Source organism: Halyomorpha halys, unplaced genomic scaffold (assembly GCF_000696795.3).
Source record: "Halyomorpha halys isolate HHAL.00 unplaced genomic scaffold, Hhal_1.1 Scaffold963.1, whole genome shotgun sequence".
Taxonomy (NCBI): domain Eukaryota; kingdom Metazoa; phylum Arthropoda; class Insecta; order Hemiptera; family Pentatomidae; genus Halyomorpha; species Halyomorpha halys.
The window spans coordinates 286,589-300,375 of record NW_027106713.1 but is presented as its reverse complement, the minus strand read 5'-3'; the positions used below and the strand labels follow the sequence as shown (position 1 = coordinate 300,375).

Sequence of the window (13,787 nt, the reverse complement as noted above, 5' to 3'; positions counted from 1 at the left end):
ACAAACGACCGCCCTCAGCACTGCGTCCGCAGCTAGCCGGTCATACAACCGAGACCATGCAGAAAGCTAAGGCTGGTACCCAGCCTGGTACTGCCACTTCGATGGCCGCTGTAGAAGAGGTCACGAACAGTAGAATAGACGCTCCGCCAACTTCGATGGACGGAGTTGAAGAAAATACAACCCGCAATCGTGGTGAAAAGAGCCCCCCCCTGATGACACCACCACGTGGTCGATAGCCAGAGGTAAAAAGGCTTTTCGACTCAGGTCTGGCATCGATACAACACCCAAGTTTGCTGACCTTACAATATTTGACAAGCTGAAAGAACAGAGGGAAGCAGCAACATCCAGTGTGGTAACCACGGTGCCCAAACCCAGGCCACCCCCGCCAATCATAATCTCTCACGCACTCTCATTGATGTCGGTGCGTGAAATTCTCACTACGGTGAACGTGACACGTTTCACCACAAATAACTCAGCCAGGGAAACGATGCTTTATCTGGAATCCGAGGCTGACCACAAGGAAGCCATCGAGCTCTTCAAACAGCATAATGAGGTAAGATTCCACAATTATGCACCACGTGGCACTAAACGCACAAAGAAATTTGTGCTGTATGGGTTTGATTCCGATCACCCCGTAGAATCTGAAGTGAATCTGCATGGTTTCATTATGAGCAGGAGGTTGGTGTGGCGGGATGCAAATAACCAGATTCACAGCACCGAACAGATTCAAATTATAACCGAATCTTTTGTTCTGATCGAGCAGATACAAGCTCTCCAGGCAATTGATTATGTTAGATTTAGAGTGTCCAAGTTTAAGGAAGATGGTGCTCCAGTACAGTGTCGCAACTGTCTGGAGTTCGGCCACACTTTTTTTTTTTTTTTTATTTTTTTTTTTTTTTTGTTCCCCCTTCCTGGCATTGCTGCCATACGGGGATCGGCAACAGTGGGGTAGTGCGTTAGGGACCAGAGTTCGGCCACACTATGAAGTATTGTGGCCGTGTCGCTGCGTGTCCCTGGTGTGGTGGGGACCATCAATACAACCAATGTTCGAAGAAGACAGCCCTCCCCCGCACTGCAAGCACTGTGATGGGGACCATGTCACCTCATTCAAAAATTGAGGCCCACATTAAGTTGCGGGATACTGCGAGGGCAAGAAGACATGGAACTGCACCTGCCCCAGCCGGAAAACCACTTCGTCATCCGAGCCACCTAGTAGAGAGGAACCTAGGCTTTAATGACATACTCCGTTCTTCAGCTCAGCCACCTGCACCTACACTGCCTTCTACATCCCTACTACCGCCTACACCAACACAGCTGACTTCACAACCTCAGCCATCTTCGACACAGGAAACCTCGGTTCTCTCATCACTTGTTGAGAAAATGTGCTGTAGAATGGACCAGATGATGTCGGTGGTGATGACCCTTCTTCATGACCAAGATCATTGAGCTCAATTATAACATCAGAGGCCTTCTGTCGAAGTTGGCTGAATTTGAAATTCTCTTGCAGCAGCACAGACCTTCGGTTGTTGCCCTAACTGATGTGATGCTTCCTGCAACTGCACGCCTACACTTTTGAGGGAACAATGTCCACCGAGAGGCCTGGAACACAGCCAGCGTACTCATCTTGACAAGAAGAGATGTTCCGTCGAGGATCATCGCTAACCCGATCGAACGGGCCGCACTTGATAACGGTGGATGTGCGATTCAAACACCGATACACATTCACGTGCGTCTACAGACGCCCTATGACATGCCTTATACCACTCAAACTACTGTTACAGCATGCCCAGACAAGAAGCAGATATGTGGGCCTTGGGGATCTAAACGCTCGTCACACCGCCTGGCTGTGTAGCATCAATAACCCAATGGTTTATAGCATTATGGCAATAACCCCATACATCACCAAGACCACGCTTGCTGACTACCATCCTGGAGTACACACCTTTCGACACGCAGGCTTCCTATCGAGAACCTCGCCACTGGACTTGCTCCTCACCAGGGAATTCCACACGGTCACTGACTGCCAGGCATTGGTCTATGGACATTCTGACCACCGGCCAGTACTGTCCCAGTTTGAGAGCACCCCAGTCACACCATCGGTGACCAAGTACCTCCTTCATGAAGCCGACTGGAAGGGGTTCAGGTCCTGTGTTGAGATGGCCCTCCACTGCTGATGTTGAGGCTGTAGACGAGTCTGTAGAGGTCATCACATCCACCATACAGGATGCAGCTGACTAAACTATCCCCAAGTTTGCACCGCAACCCAACGCCATCAGGAAGCCGCCACAGCACATTCTCGCCCTCATAGGTCAGCGTAACAATATCTGCAATATCTTCAATCGGACGAGGGACTCTGGTTTGAAACCTGCCATCAACGCGATGACACGGCAGATTGCCAACCTCATGGGAGATTGGAAAACGTCATTATGGCAAGACCAGTTGCGAAGGACGCACGATGATCATTGCCAGTTTTCGAAACTTGTGCGGACCTTCGTCAACAAGAGGCAGAGTGTACACCTCAGATCGGGCGATGACCTGTTGACGGCTGAGGAACAGGCGGATCTTCTCGCTGCTTGCTATGCCGCTAGGGATGCTGAGAGGACGAATAGTGCTCCCTCACCACCACCAAGCTCATCACCATTTTCTTATGATAAGACAATCTTCCCTACCTTCAACCAGCTTGAGTCGACGCTGCGACTTACCAAGGGAAACAGGGCATCCGGAGAGGATGGTATTCCTTATGTACTGGTTCGAATGTTGCCGAGGAGGCGTAAGGCATTCCTCCTTAACGTCTACAACGCATGCATGAGGATATCCTACTTCCCGACCAACTGGAAGAGAGCCATCGTCGTTCCTCTACTCAAGCCTGGTAAGAAGGGTGATGTGACTGAGCACTATCGCCCCATCAGCCTCCTCTCGCATATGAACAAAATCCTCGAGAGGCTCATCCATCAACATCTGATGAAGCACTGCACTGAAGAAGCAGTAATTCCGCCTGAGCAAACTGGATTTCAGAGGGGGTTCGCGTGTGAGCATTATCTGGCCAAGCTGCAATCACATACCCTGGGTCACATGCATATGAACAAGGCAACATCGTTTATATCTCTTGATTGTAGTCAGGCCTTCGAATGTGTCTCCCATCCGCTTCTCATCCGCCGACTGGAAGAATTCAAGTTTACCGCCCCTTTGTGCCGACTGATTGAAAACTACCTCAGCGGAAGGTCTATCGTCGTACGGGTCGGCGGGAGCTTTTTGACTCCTGTTCCTACCACCTGTGGAGTGCCCCAGGGCTCAATACTGAGACCAATACTATTCGTGCTTTTTACAGCCCCGATGGTACCGATCCAGCACCCGAAGGCAGTGGTTGCTGCCTATGCGGATGACATAGACATCTATGCCTCCAGCATCAATGCTCCAACTGCGCTGTCTCATGCACAACAAGCGGCTAACACCATCGCTGCCGAACTCAAGCGGATTAGAATTAGAGTGAATCCTGCCAAGACAGACGCTATCGTGATGTTATACCAAAAAGGTAAGAAACGACTGCCTACTCATTTCAGGATTGAAGAGGTCGACCAATGATCCCTGCTCTATTTGGGGGTCACAATCGATCGTCATCTCACATTTTCAAGCCATGTTCGTGAGAGACTGAATCTGCCCCATCAAAAGAGTTATCGACTCTATCATCTGATAAAATCTCCACAGCTCTCGCTCAGGCTAAAGCTCCAGATACACAAAGCTGTCATAAGACCGATGCTGATTTATGGTGCACCTCTGCTCAAGCACATGTACAAGACCACGCTCAACAGACTGCAGAGCTTCCAGAACTCTGTCCTACGGAAGATTGTAAGAGGAACAACGTTACAGAGGGCCAGACACTCTGTTATCCATGATGAACTCCAGCTGCCCTCTGTGCTGGAGTACATCGGCCGGAGACACATCAAATGTTTTGATGGGTTGAACGCCTGCACCAACCCGCTGTTTCGGGAAATTGCCTTTCCACCACCACCTGGGAGATGGCAAGGAGATGTCCCCTTGGTAAATGTTCTTACCGTGGGAAGAGGTTTGGGCTCTGCAACCTAAATCTAATATTACCACCACCAGCAAAGCAGACCCTCCCCGCTCAACGCGCACTTGGCGCCCACGACTCTGCACATACAGTGTACAGGTTAAATAAGCCTTAAAATACCTATGGTAGAAAAAGGATACCAACTTCTAGTAACATATTCCATGTACCCTAATTTCCTTTTCCTTATTAATGGAGGGAACGAAAAAAAAAAAATATCGACCCCCCAGCCATCCGTGACTTTCTTTTTTTCTCTCCTTTTTTTTGCATCGAGCTTCATATTTCTCTATTTGTTTGTTTCCTTATTTCTTTTCTTCTCACTAAATAAAGTATTTTTTTTTTTTGCATAAAGAAAATTATTTTAGTTTGTATATAAATTACTTAGTCTCCCTGCTTCCTTCAATCCAGTATTCCAGTCTATCACCCCATCCCCCCTTCCTGCGAGGTGGCAGGGCAGGAAAGGTCCCAAAAACCCTATTAACATCACCTCATAGCTCCATCTACTGATGCAACCCAACCCCCTCCCCCACACTTCTTTTGATTTCAGACTGTTTCTCCTATCATTTCACTATTATCTATTGTCTTTATTATTTGTATTTTTATTTTTATTTATCTTTATTTTTATTTATATATTATATGCGATATAACACGAGGAGGCCCCTCACCTCCGGACTCAAATAGTTGCTGAACGGATAGCTCATATGTAAAATTAAATATAACAGGTAACCTTTAAATACCAAAGGTAGTAAAAGGTAAGACACAACACGAATTACTTTTTCTTTCTACACAGTAATGCACTACTAACTCACATTTTATTTCTGTTTTAGAGGGTTCGTAAAAAAAAAAAAAAAAAAAAGTATATAAATCCGAATATTATATTTATTTTACAATTAACTCTTTTATTTTTGTAACAACAAAAAAAGTTTCATTTTATTTGCTTCATTGTTCATATTTTATTTTATTAAATTGTAAATATTACTTTGAAAGTTTTTTTTATACTCATTATAATATACACTCTGCGGAAGACAATTGTTTTTCATTTTCGAAAAACCCCTCGTCGCAACACATGGTTTCTAATATGATTGTTATAGAGTTTCAGTTATACAAATACAAAGGAAACTCCTAATAGGAACATACACCAAAATAAATACAGCGAACTTAAAACAACAAATTTGAGAGAGAAAAACATATTAACTTGTGATCACATGCCATGAAACAGAGGGACTACTAAATATAATATAGTATTTAATATTATATTTGCGTAGTGGTACCACTTTGAACCATGACACGATTTTCTCTAGCAATTTTTTCACGAAAAAGTAAGGTGTGGACTTTCTGGGATTTGTTTGGATTGATTGGAAGGTTGAGTTTATAATCGTTCATGGAGTTTTCGAATTTGCTGTGCTGAGTTTTGGTCCTGCAAACCTTCATGTACAGAAGACAATAGGCTCGCTAGATCTGATAAAAATGATATTTAATTATTACTTGAACCTCTTGTTATGTCACAATACATTTTTGGTAGATCGGATACAGGAAATAGATTGCATGACAGCTTGCAATGAAACTGAATGAAAATTCAGTTGCCATGAAGTGCCCGAAGCCATTGGTGCCCTTTCTCCTTTGGATTTGGATTCCTTTTCTGTGTCAATCACAGGAGCAGTTCGCAGTAAGTAGTGGTGAATGAAATTTGTATTGGTTTAAGAGTATCAGCTTGCATTATAATAACAAATAATAACTATATTTATGTATATTGTATGTGAATGTACTCTAATAATAATTTTTTTCAGGGACCTTACCAAATCATAGTGCGTCAAGTTGCCCAATGTGATGATTCAGGAACACGTCAAATTTATGCTACCGGTACAAGGATTAACAGAGTCAGCCGTAATACATATATTTATTCGACAAAAGTAACCACAGAAGTTATCATTGACGATAACATTATGGTAAGTATGGAGGTTAATCTGCCGTATGTTTCACAATATTTTATATCTATTATTATTGTTACAGTTAGGTTATTATTCCATTAGTAAGAAGGCTTCAGTACAAAAACGTATTTTGGCTATTACCGTTCTACGAATAATAAAATAATTGCATTGTGGCGACGATTAATGACTTAATTGTCCATAGTTTTTCATTCTACATTGAAAAAATAATTTTTTTGAAAAAAGAAACTGTAATTTTCATGTCTACAATCGTAAGTAATTCTTTAATACTAAACTAAACAGAATATAAATTAAAATTAAGAAATAGAAACAAATTTACAAAAGTTAACAAGATATGTAAACCGGGATTACATTAGTACAGGTTTCGCATATTTGGTGCTATAGCTCCCTCATTTTTCCAGATTTTTAACAATTCTTATACCGAACCACTGCTTTAATTTTTTTAATTTTTCTCCTTCACAAGTGTCATTGCCGCAAGTGCAGTTCGTTATTCATTTTACTCTGTGAATGTTATTGTGTCCTATGGGGTATAGCTCGAATCAACCTCACAGACTACGTACAGCGTGAGTTAATAAACAGTTAACAATTTTGTTTTCTCATTCAGTGGAATTGTCTGCTTATTTATTAAAAATTGGAAAATTATAAAATAAGTTCGTAGCTTTTTTTTTAAATATTTCAATTTACTCCTCTCTGTGTTTATAAAATCAGGTTTACTTGATAAGAAGAGGATATTGTATAAGAGGAAGTTGTACTGACTAGGCTGAGAATAGGTCACAGGAGGCTCACCCACTCCTATCTTATATCAAAAGAAACGCCTCCGAACTGCCAGTATTGCAATAACAATTTAACAATAAGCCATGTTTTCCAACGATGCCCATATTTTACATCACACCTCAATAGCCTATGGACTAAGCCAAGATATCTCAAAAACCATTGGAGACGATGATAAGGCAATATAATACGACGATGATAAGGAATTGGTGTTTCAGTTTTTGAAATCACAAAATTTACTGACAAAAATATAACTAGATCGGGAGGAAAAAAAAAAAAATAATAAAATAATCAAATCAAAAATAAATAAAATTTAACGAATATTAGCAAAATAAAATATAAATGGCGTTGATGACCAATGAAGTTTGGCGCCACTAAACAAACAAACTTGGTCAATAATGTTTGAATATTCTAAAAAAGGAATAGTTAAGGTGCTTTTATGCATCAGTCTCTACCGAGATTCCTTATCTTTAAGTGGTATTGTACTTGCTCATAATGGAAGAGAAGAAAATTCATTTTCGTCTTAGGAGAAAGCACCGTCCGTAAGTGGTTTGCTCCATTCAGAACCGAGATTTTTTCTTGGAAGACGCAAAGCGCTCCGGCCGTCGTTTAACTGTTGATGACCAAATTCAAGCATTTGTCACAAATAACTCTCACTCTACTAGAAAGTTATACTCGCAGAAAAGCTCATGCAAATATCTCAAATCATTTAGGGGCTGCGGAATATGTTACTGTAAGTGTATATGGGTTCCTCACAATTTGACGGAAAAGAATTTATTGAACTGCATATCCACTAGCGATTCCCTCCTGAAACGAAAATGATCCATTTTTTCCACCCACCCTATACACCAGACCTTGCCCCAACAGATTTTCACTTATTTCGGGCTCTTCAAAACACTCTTAATGGTAAACACTTTAATTCGCCCGAGTACTGCAAAGCGTGCATAGACGAGTCCTTTGCGCAAAAATCTGAGAAGTACCAGGATGACGGAATTAAAATATTACCTGAAAGATGGCAACATGTAATAGATCAAAATGGATCATATATAATTGATTACAAATATTTACAAAAATCTGATGGTTTCATTGAAATCACCAGTAATAAACATCACGAACTTATTTTACAACCCAATATAATTGACATTAGTTGATCAAACGAGTGGCCGTTAATTTCCCCTTGGAGGTCTTATCTTACAACTATATATTTCACGGTCAAGGCGCTGTGTACTCCAGTCTCCATTGGTTCGGGATTTCGAATCCAAAGACTATACATTTTTTTCTTCATCTTCAGGGACATTTAATTTTATTTATTTTCAGAAATATTTTATTTAATATTATAATATAATTTTGTAAAAACCTCCTTTTTTTAGAATATTTTTTTTTCGTTTGTGATTTTTTAAAAATTATATATATCCCACGGAGGTGAATTTTCTACCTCCGTACCTGTAGGTTTACTACCTCCACTACCTGAAGTCCACAACACTGTCTGGAAAGCTTTGAAGATGAAGATGACTGTATGAAGGTGATTAATATGATTCAACTAGATGACATAATAAATGATCAGGCAACAATCACAGATGAGATTGAAGCTTCGAAGAACGTGCTTCAAGATGACAAGATTAGCTTCAAGATGCTAAACTACAGGAACCGAATCTATGTATCAGAGAGATTAGAATTCAACTTGATAAAAAAAAATTCACCAAGTCTATGAACATATTGGTACCAGCCAAATAGCTGACAAATTAAGACCTTTCTACTATTTTAAAAATATGGATACTGTTAAAGCCCAAAATTTTGATTTCTGTTTAGGTTAATTTTTTTGGCAACTTTCCAAGTGACTTTTAATTTTGTTAGTTGTAAGTTTATGTTTATTCATTTATTTTTTTTTAACTATAAGTAATTTTAATTTTGTAAATAAAAATAAGGGATTTAAGGAGGTTCTACGTTTATAAATACATTGCGGAGGTGTAACACGTGCGGAACAATACCGAAGGCAGTGGGGCCAGTTCCTGCATAACCGCGGATGAGGCAGTTGGCAGTGAAGATTTAGGCAGCACTGGAGCGATGTTAGTTGGCTTTGGCACAGCGTAAGAAGAGAGACGCACTGCTTCACGGACGCTCCACCGCCATTGTTTGTTGACTCTTGTTTGTTGGAGCTATTGGAACCTTTTCACCGACTCACCGGCAGTCACCACTGTTCAGTCTACAGTTTTTTGTAGTCGTTGGGTTGCCCGGTAACCTCTCTCTCACCAGCTCGCCAGCGGTCATCCTGGTCAACCAACTCTAGACTTGTGATGTTATGATATGCGCATATCGACCCCACGCCCATCTGTGAGTGACTTTATGTTCTTCCTTCGAGTTTCATATTTTCTTTTTTTCTTTAATTAACTTATTATTTCTAGTGTAAATAGAATTTTTGTTTATATGTATCAAAATATGTTTATCCTTTTTACTCCACGATTCACTATCTTTTTTTTGTAACAACATAACAGTTCATTTTTTTTGTTTATATTTTAATTAATTAAATTTTTGTATCACTTGGAAAGTTATTTTTTTATTATTTCATTTTCTCAATTTTTTTTTTTTATGTGATATTTATTTCAGGTCCTCCGTTATTTTTTTTTGTTTTATTTTATCTCGAAGCAGTGAACATTTCCCTCTGGGGAAGAGGTCGGTTTTCACATAAGAAACACCCCTTGCCCCTTACAGATACACTTATTTGTCAGTTCTGTAAAGCTTGTGAAGTATGTGTTAAAAATAAATCTAGAACTGGAAGAGCGATAGGATTAATATCCTTATCATATCATATCCATCGACACAATTGGTGGTTTTGCTGTGAATAAGTCTACAAAGAAATACATGCATTTACTGGTCGATAGTTTTTCCCGATATTCCTGCAACCGAACACCTAAAGGCCAATATGCCTCTGATTTCATCAAATTGATTAACCCATTGGCATAAGGACATACCTCTGCAGCTCATTCCCTCTATTAATTCCCACTTTCCTATATACCATTGTCCTAATATTTATTATACCCATAAGGTCTCTGATATTTACGTTATGTTAGGCTACTCTTCTACTTTTTCCCCTGCAAATTCTGTCCCTGACTTTTGCCCACATCTTTTGCAAGGCAATCCTTTAATCCTTCCTATCCGATTTTTAAGAGACCATCAAACCCCTTATCAACCTTATCACTAGAATCCTGTCCAAAGTCCCACTTCATTTCCCACGACGAGCATAATCGGGGCTGTTGTGTTATGGAATGCTAAGGGCCTACAAAATCACCGTGTCGACTTATTTCTCGACTTATTCATACGAAGGACACACTTTTACATACGAGACTATATCACTTATAGATTAGACCACCCAGACAACACTTCCCATGGAGGTTCTTGCATCCTTATCCACAAATCCTTATCCCATTCCCTCATTCCTTCCAATCCAACTGATGCTATACAATCAACCTTTTGTAACCATTTAAACTCGCCCTTGCTAGGGAACATTTTCAGCTGAATACTGACCTCGTGGTAATAAGTTTTCTCATTCACATTCTTGATTCCTTATCTGGAACCCTCGGACAGCGCTTTAATGGTGGAGGAGGCTATAATGCTAAACACCAACGATGGGGATACCGAACTCATGGGGGGGGGGGAAGGTAACATCCCACCAACTGTTGGCCAGTTGGAGAGTTGTAGTGGTGTTTATAACTACGAAGCGGTGACCTACATTACTTTGTAGCAAAATATGTTCCTCAAGCTTATCGGAGTGGATCACCTTTTCTTCTATACTTTTATCCAGTAATTTATTTTATAAGCATCAATTAATATTGTAAGTTTGTCTTTACTTAGATTCATTGTTTTATTATATGTTGTATGTTTTATTGTTGACCTTACCAAATAAATGTTCATATCCAATCAGGGTTTTTATTTTCTCCTGTTTTTAGCTTTCCTTCAAAAATTCAACTATCAACTATTAATGTCCGCAGCTCTTCACCTACCTCGCTACGAGTACTCGATTAAATTTGCCAAAGATAAAATCAATACTTATCCATTAGCTTTCAATGCTTAAAAAGCAACATCTTCGGTGGTGACAATCTGGCAGGTGCCGAAACCTTGGAGAAGTTGAAAATGCTCCATGATGATGTTATATGCCTTTTCAATGAGAGCGATTTTATATTTAATAAATTTAAAAATTACTAGTGATTATGTAATTTCTCGAAGCTAAATAACTTTATATTATTTTTGCAGGTTGAATTGGATATGGCATGGTTTGGTAATGGGGGGTGGAGACCTAATTTCATGAATTTAGAATTCCCAGGGTTCTGTACCTCTACGAAAGAAATGATGCCGACCTTTTTCAATGCTATTTATAGATTCTATACATGCTAAGTGTCCTATTCAACCAGTGAGTATTGTTTCTAGTTTTCATAAAAACTTTTACATTTTATACAAAATTAGGGTATTGTGTATACCCTAGTTAAACATAGGGCAAATCCAAAATATAATTATTAAAATTGGGATCTCTATAGCATTAAAGGATGAAAAAGAAATAGTTTTGTACAGATAAGAACCACTTTTTTTTATTAAAGAATAATAATAAAACTTGCCAAAAGACAGTTTCAAATATTTCGGCTTCACAATAACATCAATAAATAATCAAGGATTAAGATGGACCAGCGCATAACAACCACAAGCGGAACCTTCTTCTCTTTGCAAAGAATACTCAAATCCCGAAAAATCTGATACTATGAGTATACAATGACAAGATAAAGCCAGCGCTGATATACGGCTGCGAGATCTGCGCTCTAACAGGTACCTCAGAAAGAATAATAGAAAGATTTGAAGGGATAGTCCTTCGTGCATTTACAGGTCTGGGATCAGAGCCTTAACACATTGAGAAGAACTAACAGTAAACTGCTTGCAGTGACTGATCAGTCAATATCTCATCATATGAAGGCGCGAAGGTTAAGATGGACAGGACATGTAGCTCGAAAGCTATCAGGACGCCTCTACACGCCAGTGAATGCCAGTACAACAGTGTGACCATATGGGAGGCCAAAAATTAGATGGATAGACAGAATCAATATAGATGTGAAAGAGCAGCATGCAGAAAACTTGAAAGAAGTAACCCCTAAAGAAGTAAAGGAAGGCGTGAGGAAGGCAAAACAGAACTCCTAGATATCCCAGTACTTCTCCCCTTGCCACATCAATGGTATTAAAACCAGTGGAGGATGAGAGAGAGTAATTGAGCCGCACATCACGTGTATATTTATATACGTTTATATTTATATACGTTATATTAATCAATAAGGATTCTGACCAAATCACCTCCTTGCACATCCGTTAGTCTAGTAACAGTATTTTCTTACAAAGTACTGCACCCCTAACACTTCATGTTTTGTAGCGGTACAGACTTCATTTTTTTAATATTTAACAATGCCGATATGTTTTTAACATCGATAACCAGCTCTTGATACTGAAGCTCAGTTTGCGGAAGTTAAATTATTCAGAAAATAATTTCCAAACCTATGTGTAAGCCACAAGAGTAGTTTGCACTCGGAAAGCGATCTGCAAATAAGTTGATGGAAGCCACTGTTACTTCAGTGTTCCAGGAAGATTATTGAGATGGTTAGAAATTATGGATTGGGCTAGGAAATTAAGATGATGAGTGAGGTTCCGGTGAAAGTTTGAAAATCTGGATATAAAAACATCAAGGATATAAGGGATAAAACTATATTTCATCTCTTTCGGAAAAAAAAAATCTTTATGTAATAAAAAATAACTTCTATTCTTGAATATATTCCAATTTAAAAACAGACTAATTTAAGGGTGTATTCATAGAATTGAAATCGTTAGCAAATAATTAAAGATAAAGTAAATACATGTTCTTAATATAAATGGAGTAGATTGATAATTCTCTTTAGATAGAAGAGTACCATAATGGTTTTTAAAGGAAAATCCTTTAAGGGACCTTCTAAGGGGTGTATGTGAATAATAATATAAAATAATACAATACAACATAATCTAATACAATGCATGAATGCTATAGGAAGCAGCTCTATATCAGTGAATTATAATTTGAACACTGAGTATATATTACCCAAACAAAGCTACACTTCTAGTTTGCTATTGCACATCTACTAATCAGATAATTACATTCATTATTGAAAATAATACCAATATCTATATAATTGTTATGTTTTTACAGGGAACTTACAACTTAAGCGTAGACATGGATCTCTTCCAAGTTTCTTCATTATTGCCGAACTTCCCCTACGGCAAGTACAGAACGGATGTTAAGGGGTACACCATCGGTACTTTGATTGGCTGCATTCGTTATTTTGCGGACGTGGTACCTGACAAGAGAACGCAACCACGAAAGAAACCGAAAAATAATTCTTAACTGGTTGCTATATAATATAATTATTCTTACCAATATTTTGACGTTTTATTTTTTATTTTAATACAATATTATTTCTCCCACTGGTCGAAAAAATGTAAAATAAGTCAATGATAAATGCTGGGGTACGACAAGACGTAATTAGTTTCCATATTTATTTCATGCATCACGACAGCGTATCTGACACTGCCCATTTTAAAGTCTAAAATTTGATCAATCAGTTAATGGAATTATTTTATTTTACCTAATTTATCATAAAATAAGGCTCATTGTATGACTTAATACCTCTTACCAATATACATTGACACTCCTAATGTATCTAAAGATATTAAGTCTGAGAATAAATCAGTGTGTCAAGTATTCATTTTCCTTATTTTTATTTATGGGAAACAGTCATAAATGGTGCTGTAACCCAGGAAGTCAGTACAGTTTGAGGGCTTCGTTTAGCGAAATCAATTTCTAAATATTTTATATTGAGCTACATTTAATAGTTGTGAAGTTAAAATATCGAATGTTTGTTAGTTATTAGCATTACAGAAACATATACATGTAGGGATGAGAAAACAGTTTTATTATTATAAGAAATAGTATTAAAGTTTTTTTA

The 13,787-nt window shown here is 38.8% G+C and overlaps 1 protein-coding gene across 1 annotated transcript; it reads left to right on the top strand.

Moving 5' to 3' along the window:
- The first annotated feature begins 5,624 nt into the window (after positions 1 to 5,624).
- On the top strand, positions 5,625 to 13,367 carry LOC106687432 (uncharacterized). Its single transcript, XM_067045047.1, has 3 exons — positions 5,625 to 5,732; positions 5,854 to 6,012; positions 12,992 to 13,367. The coding sequence occupies exons 1-3, from the start codon at positions 5,625 to 5,627 to the stop codon at positions 13,184 to 13,186; spliced, it is 462 nt and encodes a 153-aa protein (XP_066901148.1). The 3' UTR covers positions 13,187 to 13,367.
- The last annotated feature ends 420 nt before the right edge of the window (positions 13,368 to 13,787 follow it).